The sequence below is a fragment of the Coptis chinensis genome, chromosome 7, assembly GCF_015680905.1.
Source record: "Coptis chinensis isolate HL-2020 chromosome 7, ASM1568090v1, whole genome shotgun sequence".
Lineage (NCBI taxonomy): Eukaryota > Viridiplantae > Streptophyta > Magnoliopsida > Ranunculales > Ranunculaceae > Coptis > Coptis chinensis.
The window spans coordinates 54,219,616-54,239,435 of NC_141462.1; the positions used below are offsets into that span (position 1 = coordinate 54,219,616).

Below are 19,820 nucleotides of genomic sequence, written 5' to 3' on the forward strand. Positions count from 1 at the left end.
ATTCAAGGACGATAGGTCCACATCAAATTAGAGCCGCGGATCAGGAAGAGCCATCCGCAGAAGAAAGGCATAAGCTGCACCTGGGGGCAAAGAGAGAGACCCAGCGGTCGGCGAAGCCACTCCAAAAGAGAGGCCGTGGGAGGATGAGCCCTTCGCGGACAAACTGTTCAAATAGTGTCTACGGCAGGTTGAGCTGCCCCAACGGACCTCATAGTCTATTAGAGCCTGCGAAGTGGAATGAGCCATTCGCGGATGAGATGCCTGGGTCACACATGGGGGCAAGAAGAGAGAGGGCCCCAATGAGGACACCGACGAGTAGAGAGAGAGTAGAGATAGAAAGAGATGAATAGCAGCACTTCGGGCAAAACAATAATTAAAACAACGAGACAACACATAATGCGGGGAAATAAAACAGATCCAAACAAAATAAGTACGCAATGTAAAAATAACAACGGCACACATAGTCAGATGAGTTAGTTACAAAACAACTAGCAAAACAACAAGATAGCCAACATGGGGGCTAGTCTAAGTTCGGTAGTAGGTCTTCAACAAGGGTTGAACGTTCAAGAGCACTCGAGGCTTGGTCTGGAGAGGTGGTCTCACGTACAGGGTCTTTTGGCAGCAGATTTGGAGTAGCAACATCAACTGAGTCAGAAACAGTCGGATCCACGGCAATTGGGACCATGACAACAGGGTCTTTCTGGGAAGAGTCGGCCTTCTTTGATCAAGCGAGCATGTTCGTCAGAGAGCTTTTTGGCCATACGCTTATCAGCTTGAGCTTTGAAGTTTATCCGCAGTTGCTCCATGTCTTGAGTGTGTTGCAGAAAGAGGGCGGCGGTACTTCCGATATGTTGGAGGACAAGGGCTTCCCGCTGCTTGCTCAAGCGGTCATTCACTCCGTCCATGAAGTCTTGATGTGAAGCTTATGCAGTCCTTAACTCATCCTCGGCTCGAAGTTTGGCCATGTTTGCGGCTGTCAGATCGGCTTGGAAGCGGGCACAGGTGGCCCACAGTCCATTGGGACCGCCAACCTCCTTCTCTAATGATTCCACGGTATTCAAGGAAGAGAAAAGGTCGCGGATCATGTACGACATGTCCAAACTCACCTAGCAACGAAGGAGCAATCAGAACAATGGATAGAACAGAGAGTGAAAGGTGGGGAAAGAGGGATGTACCTTCTCCCAGCCGGCATAGAGGGAGGTGCGATGTTGTTCAAAGGTCCCAGTATCTGCATAAGCCAAGTCACGGGGGACATGGGAACCATAGAACATAGCAGAGGCCACAGCCGGATTCTCTAGAGCAGAGTCCTCAACATTGACAGAACGGCTGCGCACCTTGAAGGTGGGGCAGAAAATCTCCGGAGCCGTAGACCCTGGGAGAGATCGAGCGGTTTCCTTGCCGGGGCGCTGCATCTGGGAAGTGGGGTGAGGCACCGCGGAAGGTCTTGCGGAAGGGGAGGATCTACTGCGCTTGAGTGAGGGCTCTTCGGATGATGGATCCGCGAACATGTGGGGGCCAGCTAAGGCCGGGACAGTCTGAGAGGTGAGAACCTCTGTCACTTCATCGTCAAAGTCACTGTCATATAACCTAATCTTGGTGACATCCATGGAGGAAGGCGGGGAGTCTGCAGGAGGGGAATTTGGAGGAATATATTGATCTTCCCAATCAGCAAGGGAGCGAAAGGAAGAGGGGGTATATCGGCAAAGACCGGAAGCGAAGCGGCGGCAAAGTGGATTTTTTCGACTATCTCTGCTAGAGCACGAGCTTGGGCCTAGGACTTGGTTGTTTTCCGAGTGAAGCCGCAACTGTGCGACTTACTCTTGGGAGGATGGGACGCGGATGGGGGAGGAGGTGAAGGCCGAGGCTTCCATTCTTTGGGGGGCGGTGGACGGTAGAACGGGGCAGAACTTCAACTTGAGAAGAGCCCAGATTGCGAATCTGTTCAAAGACCACGGACGTCACGCCGGCATAAAAGCGGGATTTCGAGTCGATCTTCCAACTTGTGTAATAGAGAAATAAAGATAATGAGTAAGTCCGCAGCACAATCGACATAAGAAAGAGATGTAGTTAATCGAACTCACCGCGAAGCAGAAAAGTGAGATGATTGAGAGTCACTTCAGAGGGTATATCCGCGGATAGGAAATTACCGGAGACATACAGTGGGTAGTGGTGCCAAGTTCTGTCCGAGGTGGTGATTTTGAGGACAAAGGACTTTTTACCGGGACGGACACACAAGGAGTGGTATCCCACGCTCACGTCTTTGGTGTTTTTGCGTATATAGTAATGAGAAATTAGGTCGCGAAGGACTATCTAGGGCTCATGGTGGTGGTTGTAATGGTTCACAGCATACATGATACGCCAAAAATTTCCTATACCTTAGCAAGGGGGAATGTTGAAGTGGTTGCATACTTCAACATCCAGGTCAGAGACAATTTGACCAACCGTGGCCACGAGACATCCAGGTCTGGGGGGAACTAAATGGGAAAAGTAAGTCACGTCAGGCACGTGCTCAAAGAGGATATCGTCTGGAATGTCATAGCCAACCCTAATCGCTTCTAGGTTAGGTCGACGGGAGCATGGGGGAGGCGGTAGAAGTTTAAAAGGCCGCCAAGTGGTGGAGGGGGCCGCGGTGGGATCCGACGGAGGAGGGGATGCCTCCGCATATGACCGCGAGGAAGTCGGACCCTCTGATTGGGAATCCGACATCGGGAGAGAGTTAATGAAGATGAACAGTTCACGAAAGGAAATGCAAAAGAGAAGAGAAAAGACTACCAACCTGATGCACCGATCTAAGGGCAAGAACAAGCGTCCGAGCAAGCAATGAACGGAGAAATGACGGGGGAGAAGAACGGAGAAATGAAGGGCTGAATGCAAGGAGGAGAGGGGGTAGTGGAGAAAGAGAATAATAGGGAGTCAAAAATGGCGTCTGGTGAGAAAGGAGGAGAGTGAGAAGCAAATGAGGAAGAGAGAGGGAGAGCGGAATTTGAAGTGCAAAGGGGGTAAAAGGGTAAAAGAAAGGGAGCAGAAACCAAGGAGTCGTCAGTTGAACCAGAGGAGGCACGACACGTGGAGGAACATGAAACGAGGCGGTCCAAACCAAGTACGCGTGGGACACGTGTACGGATAATAATGAAGCGTGAAACAGAAGCCAAGAGAAAAGGCGGGCAAAGATGGGTTCTCGAATCCACGAACATTCAGGAGGTTTGCGGACTCAAGAGGGGGCATTGTAGCGACCCAATTTATGATGGCCGGGGGTCCAGCGGCCGATGGATCCAGAAAGAGGACATACGGTAGGATGGGAGGCATTCTAGAAGGGCCACGGACACCGGAGTCGAGCGTGAAGGCCGAGAACCGAGGACTGACAGTGGAAAGCCGCGAACTAAAGGGGTGGCTAACCTGGAGTTGTACCATCGGGACACGTGCCCAACACGAGCAAGGGGAAAACCCAAGGGTCGTACGGAAACCCTCCACGCGGCAATCGATAGACCGAGAGATGGAGGGCCTAAGAGAGAGGTGAGGGATTATAAATGGAACAGTAGAGGGGAGAGAGAGAGGGAGGAAAAGAGGTCACAACATTAGTCAAAGTCAGAGGGGAGTGTTTGCAAACAACAACATCACTAAGATTCAGCGACGCGAGATTTGGTCCAGGAGAGGCCGCTATTTTAGTATGACCAACTCTCTCGAGCGTTTCCGCAATATTCACTTGCAGCTCTTTTAGTATGATGTTCTGGTTGCAAGTGATCCCGTTGGAATGGGGTTGAATTTGAATATAAGGAGGGTTGTTTTCTATACTCTTTCTAAGTACAATGGTGACAGAATAGTTCTAGTTCCAGGGACTCAGGTGAAGCAGATTGCAGGAAGAGCTGGTCGCTGAGGAAGTTGTTATCCTGAGGGATTGACGACAACCTTACACCTAGATGATTTTGACACATGTTTTTTGTCTTTTCAAACATTATTATGCTACTCACGTGAAAACCACGTTGAGGGTATTGTGGATATTATGAAAATATGAACAGATTGAAACAATTTGACTTCGGTCAACTCAATCAACTGACAGAAGTGGTACTATTTCCTAATTTTTTTGAAATTTGGTACTATTTCCTAATATCGGTCTAAAAAGTAGTACCAAAGTCTAAAAAACCCTTCATTTATAGCTCTAAAATACACTTCGTTCAATTAACTTAAATTTGTTTTGATGGAGAAAACAATACTAAAGAAGAAGAGAAGACAACATGATACTCACAAGTTTTAATTCTTTTTTGCACGTTCACCGAGAAATCGAGAATCACAACTTATGACTTCGTATATCTACTAACTTAAGTTTCCTTTCAAATATAAAAAGGTATGAGTTTATATATCCTACAAGCCAATAAGTGCTCTATCAATGACTTGACTTTGATATCATAGCTGTCTTTCAATCAAATTGAGATTAAGGAAATGCATGATGCACAATCAATGCTACCCAGCAACTTGATCTTTCGCTTCAGAATATCGTTGTGAGTTTGTCTCTCAAGCGCACCATGCATACTGATAGAGTATGTGTATTCTATGATGTGGTCATTATGTCATAGTGATGTCACAGTTTAGGGTTTTATACCTAGCAACTTGATCTTTCGCTTCAGAATATCCTCATGAATTTGTCTCTCAAGTGCACCATGCATACAGGTAGAGTATGTGTATTCTATGATGTGATCATTATGTCATAGTGCAGGGTTTTATACCATATTGTAATATGCCCCTTGTATGGGTGCCGTTATTGTACTTCTCTTTACTCTGTAGTATATAAATGTAATGTCCACAACCCTAACTGACAAGTGAGTGTGACTCTTTCCCAGATCTACTCTTCACCTATCTTCTAAACACCCAAGCTTGGATTCTAACATATAATAAGATCATATAATATCAATCTGGTGTATATAGATTTCACTAGTTTAAATGTATAAGGAAATATGTATTGAGGTGATATTTTATTATCTTTAACACCTTAAATAATGCACATAATTTGTAAAAATAATAATAAATTTCAAAAAGCCAAAAATATATGGACAAATTAATAACTATCACTAAACTGATTAATTAACACATTAATAATTTACCGAATAGTTAAGACTTCGCTTAATTAAGGGAATTTGCATGGTCCAAGGGTATTATTTATCGAGGTTCTACTGTACTATCTCTTGAGACAGTCCACAAAGAAAATGGTAACTAGTTAACTACGTTAAAGTAAAAATAATTACAGGTCAACAAGATGATGTGTTGTAGTGTTTTCTTCTCTACACAAGTTTTTGCTTTATAATTTCAGAATATTTGTTATAAAGGACATTTAATTCCAACTATAAACATGTGTAAGCTAAGAAGAGTTGAAAAAGATGGATTCTAAGATGACTTACTGCTTACGCATCACGTGGAAAACTAAACATCAATTTCCTTATAGTTTTTCTTTCTAGACTAGCTACTGTGCATGTGGTACCCACGTGGGATCCACAGACTTTTTTTTTAAAACTTATAAACTTTAAATTACTATTTTACCCTTCAAAAGTTAAAAAAATAATAAAAATATGAAATGACCAAAATGCCCCTACGTCCATGCACATTCACTATTCACTCGACCCCTCATTTTTCTATATATTAAAGATGTCTTAGTTTGTTGACAGTGGCCAAGGTATAGAGAGCATAATATATATCCATAAGGGAAAAGGTGTAGACTGTATAGTAAAGACAATAAAAAGATGGGAAACCAGCAGCATCAACAACCAATAGTGGAAGTCCCACTCTTCATCAAGATGATCGTGTGCCTTCTATCTTCAATCCTTTTTCCCCCTTTCATTTGGTACATCCCAAACATTCCAAGGTCTATTTTTGTAGTTTGATGAAAAATAAACCTGGGTGGAAAGTTCGTTTCGTTGTTTGAATGTTGTTAGTCTAACTCTGGGTAGTGTGAGAGGGAGATTCTAATGACCTTACTGCCCCCCAATACCAAAATCTACTATGCCTTCGCTAACCAACTAATGAATCTCAAATGCATGTAAAGTCTTGAAACCCACATTTTTAAGTCTCAATACATCCATAGACCAACCAAACAAAACTTACTTTATTTAAACAAGAATCATATAACCCTCGCTGGATTGTGCTCGAATATCCTCCAGTTATGTTATTTCCATCGAATCCACATAAAGCCTCTGGTATATACTCCGTGCCGTGTCGTATTTAGCATTTATCACCACCGGAGAAATAACCATGTCCTTATCCAAAATTTCCTTGTTATCTAAGAAACGATCCCAAGGCTTGTTGAATGAAGAAAATAACATCTCCAGAAACGGGAGAAGTAACCATGTCCTTATCCAAACTTTCCTTGATATCTAAGAAATGATGCCAAGGCTTGTTGAAAGAAGAAAATAACATCTCTAGAAACTCGCCAATGTGCAATTAACAGGAAAGTGAGCAATATCCTCCTCCGAATCATTACAAATGGCAATTATATTATGTAGCTGCGATCCACGTCCCACCCAGCTATCAATAGTCTGGATTCATTTGGGGTTTGAGCCTCATAAAGAAAGCATTTTATAAGGTAGAGTCTTTGCACAAATTCTTAGTGCGGGAAGTCTTTATCCACCTGGAGTTCATAATACGGATTCACCGTGAAGTCCTTATTATTAGTCCATATCCATCTTCTTCTATCCACCTATCTGAATCCTTCTTCAGCGTCGTAAATAGTCGTTAACAACCTACGAAACCCCTCCACTTCCCATTAATCAAGGATTTTTCTCAAGACTATACTCCATACCATGCCATTACTATCCCATACTAAGTAGTCTGATATGCATGCTTTTTTATTTGGAGGACGCCATCCAAATTTCTCACATAATGCTCCACCACTAATACATATATCATGCAAAAAATTGATTTTGGGACCACTAGCGGGTAAAACCACAAATCCTTTCTTGAATTTGGACCATCCATTAATAATGCCTCTCCAAAGAGTTGCTCTTCAACCTCCTGATTTGTAACCATCTGCCCAATCTTTACAAATATCCAATGTCTACGATAACCACCTAGCGAAGTGGGACCACACCATGGCACAACAGTCCCATCACCGGGCTAGGCGCCTTTCCATTACACCCCTCCTTGAGTCACGCTCAGGGGCATAACATCCTTATCCCATTGTAGTTCAGATGTAATGCACTAATGCTTCATTCATGGACACCAAGTATTTACACTGAAGCCAAGGTCCATCTTTGCAAGACATAGGCGACCCCACTTCATCTACTACTGAACTCTGGATCGCTCTTCACTCTCTCCGGAACTAACTTTTTAAACTCCTCTAAGCACTGCCCAACATCCTTGCTATATCCTCAAATTTTGGGACTGCTGCTACTCCATAGAGTTCTGACTTGGGCAAGTTAATCCTCAAGCAGACACCATCTGACACCACAGCAAATGATTCTTAAATGTGTGAGCATTTTCTCAAGATGCACTACGAAAGAACATTATGTAATCTGCAGATTGTGAATATGACTCTATTAATGCATTCCCGTTAATTGCCACCTAGAGCCGTCTAGATAGGTATGTCAACAAAAATTTAGGCCAACTTGCTTCAACCCTCGATCACCACAATGGAAAAAAAAATGGAGAAGGTCAGTAGCCTTGTTGCAGCCACCTTGAGCTCTTGAAGAAGAATTTAGAGTTTAGACTCACACCATTGAAAAGAACAGAGAATGTAGCCAGGGATATGCATTTTCTAATCCACCTCTCCACACTATCCCAAATCTCATATCTTCCTTCACATAGTCAAGTAATTAGAATAGATAAGATCAAAAGCTTTAATCATGCTCACCATTACCACAATGCCACCTCCCCCTTCCTTCATCTCCAAACAAGCAAGGGATGAACCCCCTTCAATAAAGACTTAGGAGTTATAAAAGGAAGATTTTAGATTGAATAAAACAAGATATCGTACGGGAAAAGAATCGTACTGATTGCGCATACCCGGAAGGAACAAGCAAGGGAAGTCCGCCTACCAGGACTGATTGGCTGGAGCTTAAGACAGTAATGCATGCATGTTGGATCTAAATTCGAAATCAATGAGCTCATTGCTATTAGACAAACAATTGAGGATTGTACCTCATCACCTCCCAAGTGCATAAGATTTTATACATATACCCAAGAAGACTAACTTTAACATTCCATGCTCATTTTAGTACACAAAGAGTTGTTATTACTGAGTGCAATAAACAGTTTTCACTCTTTCACTAGTAGATTATTGATTACTCAGAAACAATAAACTGTGAGGCAGGATATCCTGTATGGCTGTATGTGTAGGGTGTAGAACAAGTTCTTGAACCACAATATGTTTTTGATAGTCAAAATATTGAACCAGAATGGTTCTACAAAACGCCAAACAAGTCATTGCACAAACTTTCACAATGTAGTTGTGCACCTTCCATATAATTAAAAAAATAAAAAATGACAAACATATACTATGAAAAAATTAACAGAAGTTTAAAACAAGTTGAGCTACAGAAAACCTGAATATCCCTGCTCCAATCAACAGAATCACTAACAACAAATGCTGCTTGAACTCTATCTGGGAAGGCACTAGAATGTAAGGAAATTTCCTTGCTAAACTCTTTCTTGCTTGTCCAATGCTTGTACTGAGACAATGGATCGATGTTATCGAAGTAGGACGCGAACTCGTCACCCCGAGAGCACATTTCTGCACAAAAATTAATACAGAAAGCACAAAACACATAAATCAGCTATACTCTGACATCACAAGAGCGAGTGCAGACGAGAGAACAGTTAAATGAAGACAAGCAAAGTAGAGCCTTACTTAAAACCATACTCTGACATCACCATAGCAGGCTCCCCTTTTCCAACTGCAATAACGATTAACGAGTTCATTCTGAAATCTGCAAAAAGTAAAATGTCATTGCAAAGGTTTAAGAGGGTGACAGAGAGATATAACAATGCTTCTGCATCCAGATTTTGATCCAAGACAATGCCCTTTTGTTATTTAGACAAGAACCAAAATAATAGGCTTGCGTTGTGTCCCAAGTATTAAAAAAAAAACGCAAGTAAAAGATGTTTTCAAACAACCAAGGGCCTCCTCGCCAGCTGATGCCACATCCCAAAACAGAAAAATGCGTCGATGGGTCACATTTCAGTCAAGATATATACCTGTGTAGGAGATCTTTAAAAGGTGTATGCCACTGTAAAACCTGCAATAAAATATAAAGGGTTAATTCGATTTTGGCCCCACTTTTAATAGGGTATTCAGCGTTTGGCTCGTATAAGTTGGGTAATTCGTTTTTGGCCCCAGTTCTGTCAGTTGACTTGGTCAGCTTTAACTGTTCCGTAGGTTTTGCTCCTCATAATTTCAAAATGGCCTAAATACCCCTCACGCGTGCCACACGGTGATTTTTGTTTTTTTTTAAACAAAAACTAATGACACGTGTCCAAATCCAACGGTTGGGATCCAAGGGTTATTCAATCAGCACTATTCACCTTCTCTACCAGTTGGATTTCTATTATTTAAGAAACCAAAGAGCTTACAGACTTTCATTAAAGATTGTGAACCCGACTTTTGAATCCCTAGCAACAATACAACTACTCCATATTAGATAGATTTGAGCTTATTGCTTGCTTAATCGATGATTGTCTCTACTTGGAGTATACAAATCTCAAAAAACCACTCAGTTCTAAAAGAAGAATGAAACCATTGCAAAATGAGTTCAGATTATCCCCATATAATTAATCAGATGAAACTTTCAAACTTGTATAAGGCCAAATACTTCCCTTACCGACGAGGACATCTTTGTAAGGTGTGCCACCAGGCACAGACACAGGAGCAGGTGAGGGAGCCGTTCTAGCCTCGTTAATTTGCCTTTTCCTTCTTCTTTGCTCTTCTAGTATCAGGGGAACCTGACCTTCCCTTTCTCGAACAAGTCGCTCCTGTGCCCCTCCCCGCAGTTTCTCAAGCCTGATTCCATCCATTTGTTGCATCTTGAAGACCTTCACCAGATTCATCAATCCTCCTATTAAGAATAGTAGACTCCCAATTATTCCCAAGACAATCCAACTCATTCCCAATGTAGTATGTTCAAGGACTCAATGTAGTATGTGAGAATAATTTGAAAAAAAATGATCGATAAGATTCTCAATGTAGTATGTTCAAGGACTCAACGTTTGGATCCTATGGTTTTATACATAATATGTGAGAATACATGATGCTGATAGTTTGTAATTGGAGGTGGTGTACTAGTACCCTTCAATGGTGATGGGGTTGGCAAATGGCAAATTAGCTGATGGTGGTGGAGTTCTGTGATGATAATGTGTTGGTGGAAGAGGTGAACTCCCAATAGGAGAAGGAGGTGCTGAACCAGGCTTTCCTGGCGCATGGTTGTGGACTGGAGGGGACGTTGGTGACTGATTCTTACTAGGCGGAGGCGGTGACACTGGCGCCCAAATCATTGGAAGTGGTGACGCCGGTGTCCAAGTCGTTGGAGGCGGTGGCAGTGCAAATGGAGGGGAGTGATCAGAAGGGGAGTGATCTCGTGATATGTAAAATCCCCAAACATTTTAATCCAAGCCGTCAATGTTTGTAACATAGATACTTGCCACGTGGACTTTTAAATGGATATCATTGAAACGAAATTTGTATTGGATTTCAAAATTGAAATTTTACGAAACTAGTATTTACGAGATTCACGCGCAACTCACGTGAAGGGTAAAGTTGCCATTTTGAAAATATACTACGGAGCAGTTAAAGCTGACCAAGTCAACTGACAGAACTGGGGCCAAAAACGAATTACGCAACTTACAGGAGCCAAACGCTGAATACCCTATTAAAAGTGGGGACAAAATTGAATAAACCCAAATATAAACATCATGCATTTACCAAATTTGCTAAACACTAATGCAATGGTCATTTAAAAGATCTGTAAGGGGGAAACGGTCAAAATTATCCAGAAAGATTTAGAAGTTTATGGCATTTTCTATCTTGAAATAGGTACCTGGGAAGTTAATATGTTTACTCGGTCACTTAGTTCTGAGGCTCGTTTAGTTTCTGGGACACCACCACCTATCAATTAGAGTGTCAATATGCATTAGTCTACCGCAACAGCAGTACACAGCCCTTTCATCTGAGAACTATGAGCAAGTTTCTATTCCAAGGTCTCGTACAAAAAAGCATGTCCAAATTGCATAGTGAAGAGTAGGATAACAGGAGAAGCAAGTTAAAAGATGAGATGCCAAACAGAACAATATGAATAAACATATATATACAGGCCCCACAACTTCACATATACCATACCATACCATACATATAGATGGGGAGGGATCAATATACCATAGTTTTCATACCAACGTACTACTCGCAGAAAAGCTGTAAATCATCACCTACCACCAGTTAATCGAGTTACACAACAAAGGTATGCTTTAAATTCTGGACATGCTCTATCTACGTTTTCTGGACACAAACAAGTACATGGTGATAGTCACCCCTTTCACCAAGGCCTTCCACAATCTTTAGATGGTCATAACTACCAAGCTTTTTCTTCTTCCTACCAACAAGCTTTTATTCATGAAGGAAGACCTCCACCACCAAATTTTGAGAAGGTAGAAAACGGGAAAGAAAAGCCTAAACCACCACCACCTCCACTACCACTCCACAGTCCATATCGGCCGCGATATCTTCCACCATGCCCACAATTTAATGCACCTGGAGTTGCTGTACCTACTGCCCTTACAGAGGAAAATACCCCAGTCACTAATCAATTGATACCAGCCTACATTAAGGATTGTGTAAAACAACCAAACCAGGAAGAAGAAGATTCCAACACTGGTTCTCTTCAATCATACAAATCTGCCCCACAAACGACCAAGTCCCAAATTTCAGTAGCACAAATTGCAAGTGATAAAAGGAACAAGCCTGTTTCATATGTTTGTATCATTACTAGATTAAGAAACCATACTGATACTCGTATCCAGGAAAATATGAAGCTAGGGCCCTATAACATGATTGCTGGGCATGGTAAGATGCCCATGTTACCGATTAATTTCATGCCTGGGCATGTTCAGAAACCATGGAGTAATGGATCAATGTTCATCTTATCAAGCCAATTGTTTGACAAATTCCTGGGCAAGAATTTTAATAACTGTGTGGATCCTTTTCTTGTTGAATCCACAAAGAAAGTTTCTTCCAGTCGCAACAAAGCCTTCCAAATCTTCAATGAGCTGCCTTTATGCATCTGTTCTGGATGGAATCATCTAAGTGACGGAACATTGACATTGTTGTGCCTCGTTATTCTTGTGAGTAGATGCTATGGCAAAATTCGAGGTCGGATTCCTTTGAACCGCAGGAGGGTGATGGTAAAGTACAAGAGTTCTGCTGATTTTGGCAGGTCTGTATGCAACCATATTGAAGGATGAGTTCGCTTTCAAGTTTCGTTGGATTTTGGCAGGTATTCATGGGATCAAATTCAAGGACGAATTGTTTCAAGTGAGGGAGATTGATTCATGAGCATGGAATTAATAGTTTTTAGTTTAGTTAGTTCCTATATTTAGTAGTAGGTTCCTATTAGGACTATAATTAGAAGTAGGGTTTTATTATAAAAAGGCTTGGAAGCCTCATTGTTATTCAGTTGTTTTTTATTATTGATTGATTGTTTAATTGAGAGATTCAATTAAAGGAATTTCGCTTTTCCTTTAAACCCTAGTTTTGAGTGTTTATCGATTTTTATTCATTGGTGTTATTGGTTCGAAGTTCCTTCCGCCTTCGTAAGACATCACATTTGTTTGTTTACTACCATTTCTTCTAAAGAAAGGCATGTTATGAGTAGGTAGGTGAGTAAGTTGAGTTTTACCATTAGTCAAGAAGAGAACAGGAATCATAAGAGTACCGGCAGACGGCAGTGCAGGAAATGAGTAGTACATTTTAATTTGTAACAATGCAAGTAGTAACAAATTAAAAAGACCAACTTCAACCAGAACATCATACTTTGCAGAAATAGTAACTCAAAATAATAAAAAAAAATACAAAAATCTAGAGGCCACTTATCATACCATAATCTCCATAAAGTCTTTGAAGTGCTTGAGGAGAACTTCCAATTGGAATGTGCCTCGGATAATTACACCGTCGATATCAAATGCAAAGCCGAAATTAGACACCGGCCTGTTCAGACATTACAAAGCAAATAAAACATTTGAAAATGTAATATTACCATAAAAGTATAACAAGGAAGTGCAGTAGAACGAACTTTTCGGGTTGGGAGTGAAGAAGCTGAGAAAATGATGGATGCAGAATGAGGAAAACCATTAAGTGTCTGGTGGTTTCCAGGAAGAAGATGCCACTAAAAGAAGATCGTGGAACAGATAGGTGCTGGCATGCAGCATATTTGACTGAATCTTAGAATTTGTCCTTCATTACATGATTCCCTAGTAGCCAGGCTCCCTCAAAACCCTTTGAAATAAACTCAAAAAAATGCTTACAGCAGAACTCTCCCATTATTCTCCTATCTGCATCTGCATGTGATAAACTTTTGAAACACCTTACAAGAGCTATATGCTTGCACAACGGAGCTCAACTGTTCTATATAAGGAAGCACCAATTCTATATAGTTCCTACAGTATAATCTCTATCCTATAAGACGTTAGTCTCGAATGTACTCTGTAACGCATGAATCAGGTCTTCCATTACTCTAAGCCAACTAACAAAGCAACTTCTTCCGTCGGATGCCGTCAGTTGCTTTGAAATGGGTTGGAATAAATTAAGAATGGTGTCGTTGGCTCTTTGGAAAACCTCCACTCCAGAACGATATTACTGAGGGAAGGATGATATTTTCACTTCCTTTTATTGTAAAATCTTTTGAAATACCCGATCCTTTCCTATATAGGTGTGGGTAGATCTGTATTCTTCAAACAGCGCTTGGCGAACCTGGTGGCTGGTGGAAGTAGTCTGAAAAGGTATCAAGTGCAAGAACACAGGATTCTACCTACAGGACGTCAGACATACAAGCTATCTGGAAAGTTATTTATGTAATTATGGTTCTAAGCATAGAAATACAACTTTAGATCTGTCGTGGAGGGCCATCATGTTAACTTAACAAAGCTACTCCTATGTTACTCAATCAAACAATGGTTTTAGCAAGTGAGCAAGTTTCCCTGGGGATAAAGGTAGGTTTAGTTCTGTAGTTTGGGGCTGCACTTCTTCTTCCTGGATGTGTCCCATCATTCTAGGGTTTGCTCATGTTGAATAATGAATATAAAACCAGGAACTTGGCCCAAAAAAAATAGAAGATAAAAAAAGAAGCAAATAGAAACCAGTCAACAGAAACAAAAACCTCTAAAAGATAGCTTCATTCGACAACTAATAAATCTGCAATGCAAAAATAAACATTGTACTATAACTTGGAGACAGTAAATTGCTGCTTATGCTAATTGCTAGGCTCTTCAAGTAAAGCAGCACATAAATTCTCAGCATAGGAAAATTAGCCACAAATGCAGCAAAGACAAGCACTAAAATTAAATTTTCAAAGTTGAGTTCAGAACATAATACCAAATAAAAGATCACAACAAAAGCAGTTAAAAAAAATTCCTTCTATCATTGAATCAGATATAGTCATTTTGAACAATCTTCTTAATTAAGCACTTTCCCTAAAATCAAACCCATGGCCAAAAAGACCTTTGATTTCCACTCTCTGACAGCTCCTTAACATCATCTCCAATTCCTGTTTATATCCATCTTGCAACATATCAGAACTCATCAAACTTTTAGCTATTTGCAAATCCTTTGGTATCAAAAGAATCAAAGATTCTTCTGGCACAAACCTTAAATCATCTCCTCACAATACCAACCACTTCACCTCACAAGAATACCTATATGCTTCCAATAATTCCATACCCTGCCTGATTCCTATCATCCAATGCCATCTTCTTCCATCTAATATATACTGACCTAGTTAGTACTTGCTCTTCCTGAAAATGTATTTTTACATGCTTTGCTTCGATCCCTAGTGTTCTCTCCCCTAAGTTTTCTAATGGTGGATGAGTAGGTTTGGATGAGTGGGCTCGGCATGATGTGAAGAAAACGATAAGTGTCTGGTTGTATTCATAAAGAACACACCACTAAAATAAAATCATGGATGATAATGATGAAATTCGATCAATAACTTGCAGCTATGTGTTGTATAAAAAAATTTAAGTCGTTAGGCACCTCGATTGCAACTCATCACCTCCTGGGGACGAAGAAGGTCCTAAGGGTTTGGTTGTTCTATGATTCAAGAAAATTTGTCATTTACATGATTCCTTGGCTCCCGCAGAAAACTCTATAAATTCAGACATATTTCTAATTTTCTATAGCAGAATTCTCACAACGTTTTTCCTATATGCATGTTTAATTTTTTTTGAAACATGCTACAAGATATGTATGGCTGCGCAAATCGGAAACAGTGCAACTACGGAAGATTAGGTCGTCGCTCAATTTTTCAATATAGTTGAGTGAAGTCTTATGTTGACAACGAGGAAGTACCAGGTCAGAGAATGGTGCATATACCAGATCTATATACTTCCTGCAGTAGTCTAAACTTTTAGTCTCTATTCTAAACTTTTAGTCTCTCCTGGATTATGTAATGCATGAATCAGGCATTCGTTCTCTCTCAAACAACTTAAAAAACAATGTCTTGTGTCTTGTGCTGTCACTTGCCTAAATATTGGTCAAACTAAATAAAGAGTGGCGTGGTTGGCTCTTTATTTTGGAAAACCTCGACTGTAGAATGCTATTAGTGAAGATGATACTCTCACTATATTTTGGTGTATAATCTTCTCAAGACCTGATCCTTACCTCAAATCTTTGGTGGAACTAGAATGGAAAGGTATGGAGCACAAAGCACACATGATACCTACCTACTGGCTTTCGGACATACTGCAAGATTGCATAGCGTCTTAGAAGTTATTTATGTATGTTTCTAAGATTATGACTACAACTTCTGATCCAGCATGGATGGCCGTCACCTTGGCATAAAAAATCTACTTGCATGTTACATAGTCAAACAAAAGTTGGGTGTGTGAGCTAGCTTCCTGGGCTACCGGTGGGTTTTGTTCTGCAGTTTGGAGCTGCACCCCCTCTTTTTGCTGGATGTGACCCAAAATGCCAGAGTTTGTTGATGCTAAATGTAAAACCAGGATCTTGGCAACCAAAAAAGAGAGAGAAGAACAAAACACAACCAACAGAAAAAAGAACATCTCAAAGGTAGCTTCGATTCAACAACTTCTAAGATTGCAATGCCAAAATGAGCATTATATCATAACTTGCAGACAGTAAATTGTAGCTTATTAGTGAAGATGAAACTATGACTTCATGTTCGTATAAATCTTTTCAAATACCCGATCCATTCATCGATTCTCTGACAGTTATCTGCCTACTATATGGGTGTGGGTTGCTATTTGTATTCTTCCGAGACCACTTGGGAAAAATGGTGGTTGGTGGAAGTAGTTTGGAAAGTTGCGAATCACAAAGAAGACAGGATTCTACCTACAGGTCTTCGGACATGCTAGCTGCAAGATTGCACGGCGTGTTGGAAGTTATTTATGTTTCTGGCGGAGAACTTATAATTCAGATCTGACATAAAGGTTCGTCATCTTAACATGTTAGATGCGTCTGGGTTATGTTACTCAAACCATGGTTTAGCACATGAGCTAGCTGCATGGGCTAAAGGCAGCTAGATGTGTCCCATAATGTCAGGTTTCTTGAATGCTAAAGTATAACCACGACACCTGATGGCTACCTAGAGATTAATTGTAGTGCACTAGCTATTCCAGGAATACACAAAAAGGCGCAATCAAACACTGCATGGGGAACCTGGTAGCTGCTGGAAGTAGGCCGGAAAGTTACGAAGCACAAAGTGTGCAGAATGCTATCAGAAATGCTGCAAGATTGCACAGTGCCTTAGAACAATCAATACTAAACTTTTGATCCAGCATGAGGCCGTCATCCTAACGTAAAAATCCAATGCGTTGCTCAAACGAAATTTTGGCGCATGAGCTTGCTTCCTTGGATATAGGTAGGATAATCGAGTGAGCAGAGCGAATGATCTTGGCAGAAGGGGGGTTATGCGGACAAAAACCAAGTTGGTTGGTTTCTGTCTGTCTGTCCTCATCTCTTCTGTTCTTTCTCTTCGTCCCTCTCCCTCTCCCTTTCCCTCTCTCGCACTCTAAATCTCCACTCCTCCCTCTCCCTTTCCGCTCATGCCCCCACTGCTTAGCAGTATACTAGTTATTGAGTGAGCGGAGCGAACGGTTCTTGGGTCTAGGGGGCTGGGGGTCCAGAATGTCACTTGACCACCTTTCGTCTGTCTGTCTCGCTTCTTCTCTCCAACCTCTCTTCTCTTCTTCGCCTAACTCACCCAAAACTCCCCCTCTTTCTCCTCAATAACCCTTCTCTCTCTCTTTCTGCTCACTCCCCACTGCATAGCACTTATTCTAGTGTAGTTTGTGGATGCACCCCTTATTTCTTCCACAAGTGTTCCATAATGCCAGGGTTTCCCAATGCTATATACAAATCAGGATCTTGGCCATCGAAAAATAGAAAGAGAAGCTAGCAGAAAGCAATGAACAGAAAAAGATCATCTAAAAGATCGCTTTAGTTAACAACTTACTAATAAGATTGCAATGCCAAATGTACATATATAATAACTCGACTCTTCAGATAAAACAGCACGCAAATTATCAGCATTAGCAAATTACCCGCAAATGGAACAAAGACAGGCATTAAAATCAATTCAACGATGTCAGCTCTCTACATGAGTACCGAACACAAAAAAGAAACAAAAACTGAACTTCAAAAAAATGCAGACCTGTAAAAAGAATCCATCCATGGAATCAGATATAGTCATTCTGAACAATCTTCTTAGCTAAATACTTGCCCAAGAAATCAAATCCATGACAATAAAGACCTTCGATTTCCACTCTCTCACAACTCCTCACCATCAACTCCAACTCCTCTTTATACTCGTCTTGCAACATCTCAGAACTCATCAAACTTTTAGCTATTTGCAAATCCTTTGGCTTTAACGGAACCAAAGCCTCTTCCGGTACAAGCCTCAAATCATCTCCTCTCAATCCCAACCACTTAACATCACAAGCATATCTATATGCTTCCAATCCCATTCCTATACTGCCATACTTATAAGTACAAATTATAGCCAACCCCGCCGGATTCCAATCAACCAACGCCAATATAGGTAAATTCGGATAAATCCTACTAATTCTATGTAACAATAGCCTAGTCGCAATATCTGGATACCCTTTCGCCGTAATTAAAACACATGGAATTTTATTAAACATGTGGTCTTCAGCTAATCTTTGAAAAATAGCGTGTTTCTCAATTACAACAATGTACCTCGCGTCGGACTTAATAATCAAAGTGTTAAGTAAATTCAAATCACCAGTAATAGGATAACCAGACGACCCACATACCGAACAATCAACAATATTAGAATCATCTTCTTGAAGGGTTATTCGTCCAGCAATAAGTCCACGGCTCGAAGCTATAATGCCAAGACTTTGACGAGTACATTTAAGTAATGCAACTACGTCTTGTATACTTTTGTTGACTTGTAATTGTGAATGGAAATATTCAGGTGATGTACAAATTAGTTTGTAATAAAGTTCTCTTTGTGTGACCATTTTATTTTGGAGTAAAATTTGATAACACATTTCCATGACTTTCCAAACACGGATAAATGATTTTGATGAGGTGGATTTTGATAGGGATTTTTTTGATAGGGAGTGGGATAGGAAAATTGATGAAGTGTTGTTGTTTGAAAAGAGGCCACGTGTTAGGTGAGTATTGGTTGAAGTACGGTTGATTAGAGGGAGATTTGGGATGGCTGGGTTTGGGGAATTAGTTAAGGTTTTGAGGAAGTTTAGGACTGTTATTTCGATTCTGGCTTTGACTTGTGATGGTGTGAGGATTTCGGCGTAGGAGAGTTGTTGGTCTGAATGGAATAATGAGGATTTGCTTAGGTTGGACATTGTGGTGTGTATTGGAGAGAGGAAAAGAACGAAGAATTTTATACTAGTATACCAGTGGGCACGTGAGCGGAGAGGGAGAGGGAGGAATGGAGATGAAGGGCGGAGAAGAGAGAGACTATTAGAGGGGAGGTCTTAACTCTGGGGTTTTTGACTCCTTCAAAATTTAATACCTTTTTAGCATGCCATTGGAGCAAGTCTAATGGGGGCTATATGGGCTACTAAAGGCAAAAAATGTCATTTCAATGGGGCTGCTAAAAAGGTCTTAATTTGGAAGGAGTAAAAAACCCAGCCAAAATTAAGACCTTCGATAGCAGCTGCCATAATAAGTTACAGACAGCAGAAACTATGCCGTTTGTATCTCGTTTTAATTAAATAGACGGACGGCAGAAACTCTGTCGTCTGTACCTGGCAGACGCAAAAACTAATAAATCTTGTTCTTCTTTTCATATACAAATTCATATTCATTCCACTCCATTCATTCCATTCCACTCACTCTACAATCCATTACCATTCATTCCACAACTCAACAATCCACACCCATTCAACTAATCAAAATTCATTCATTAAACAAATATGATTCAATTCATTCAACTAAACAAAATTCATAGAAGTAAATCAAAACACACATAAAAATAAATTCTAAACTAATTTCCGCTTGAACCCTCGCCAGCTTGCCTCTTCTTTGATTTACTCGCTCGCCGTGATTCTCGCAATGTCAGTTCTAGCACCTGCGCTTCTAACTCCGCGACTCTATCGCGTTCGGCCACCAAATAATGATAGTATTCGTCGGT

General features: G+C 40.9%; 1 protein-coding gene across 22 annotated transcripts in view; it reads right to left on the minus strand.

Moving 5' to 3' along the window:
- The window catches only part of SPO11-2 (sporulation 11-2), a 28,925-nt gene extending 9,775 nt beyond the window's left edge, over positions 1–19,150 (minus strand). For 7 of the 22 annotated variants that reach the window (XM_086570201.1, XM_086570198.1, XM_086570199.1 and 4 more), the window contains exons 1-6: positions 17,850–19,150; positions 13,257–13,521; positions 13,063–13,171; positions 9,178–10,034; positions 8,831–8,909; positions 8,526–8,713 (exon numbers count right to left, since the gene is read on the minus strand). In XM_086570201.1, the coding sequence (XP_086426327.1) occupies positions 17,875–19,029 (1,155 nt within the window). In that variant the 5' untranslated portion in view covers positions 19,030–19,150 and the 3' untranslated portion in view covers positions 8,526–8,713; positions 8,831–8,909; positions 9,178–10,034; ... (1 more) ...; positions 13,257–13,521; positions 17,850–17,874. The other 15 variants (XM_086570200.1, XM_086570204.1, XM_086570191.1 and 12 more) reach the window with 15 other exon arrangements.
- Between the last annotated feature and the right edge of the window lie 670 nt (positions 19,151–19,820).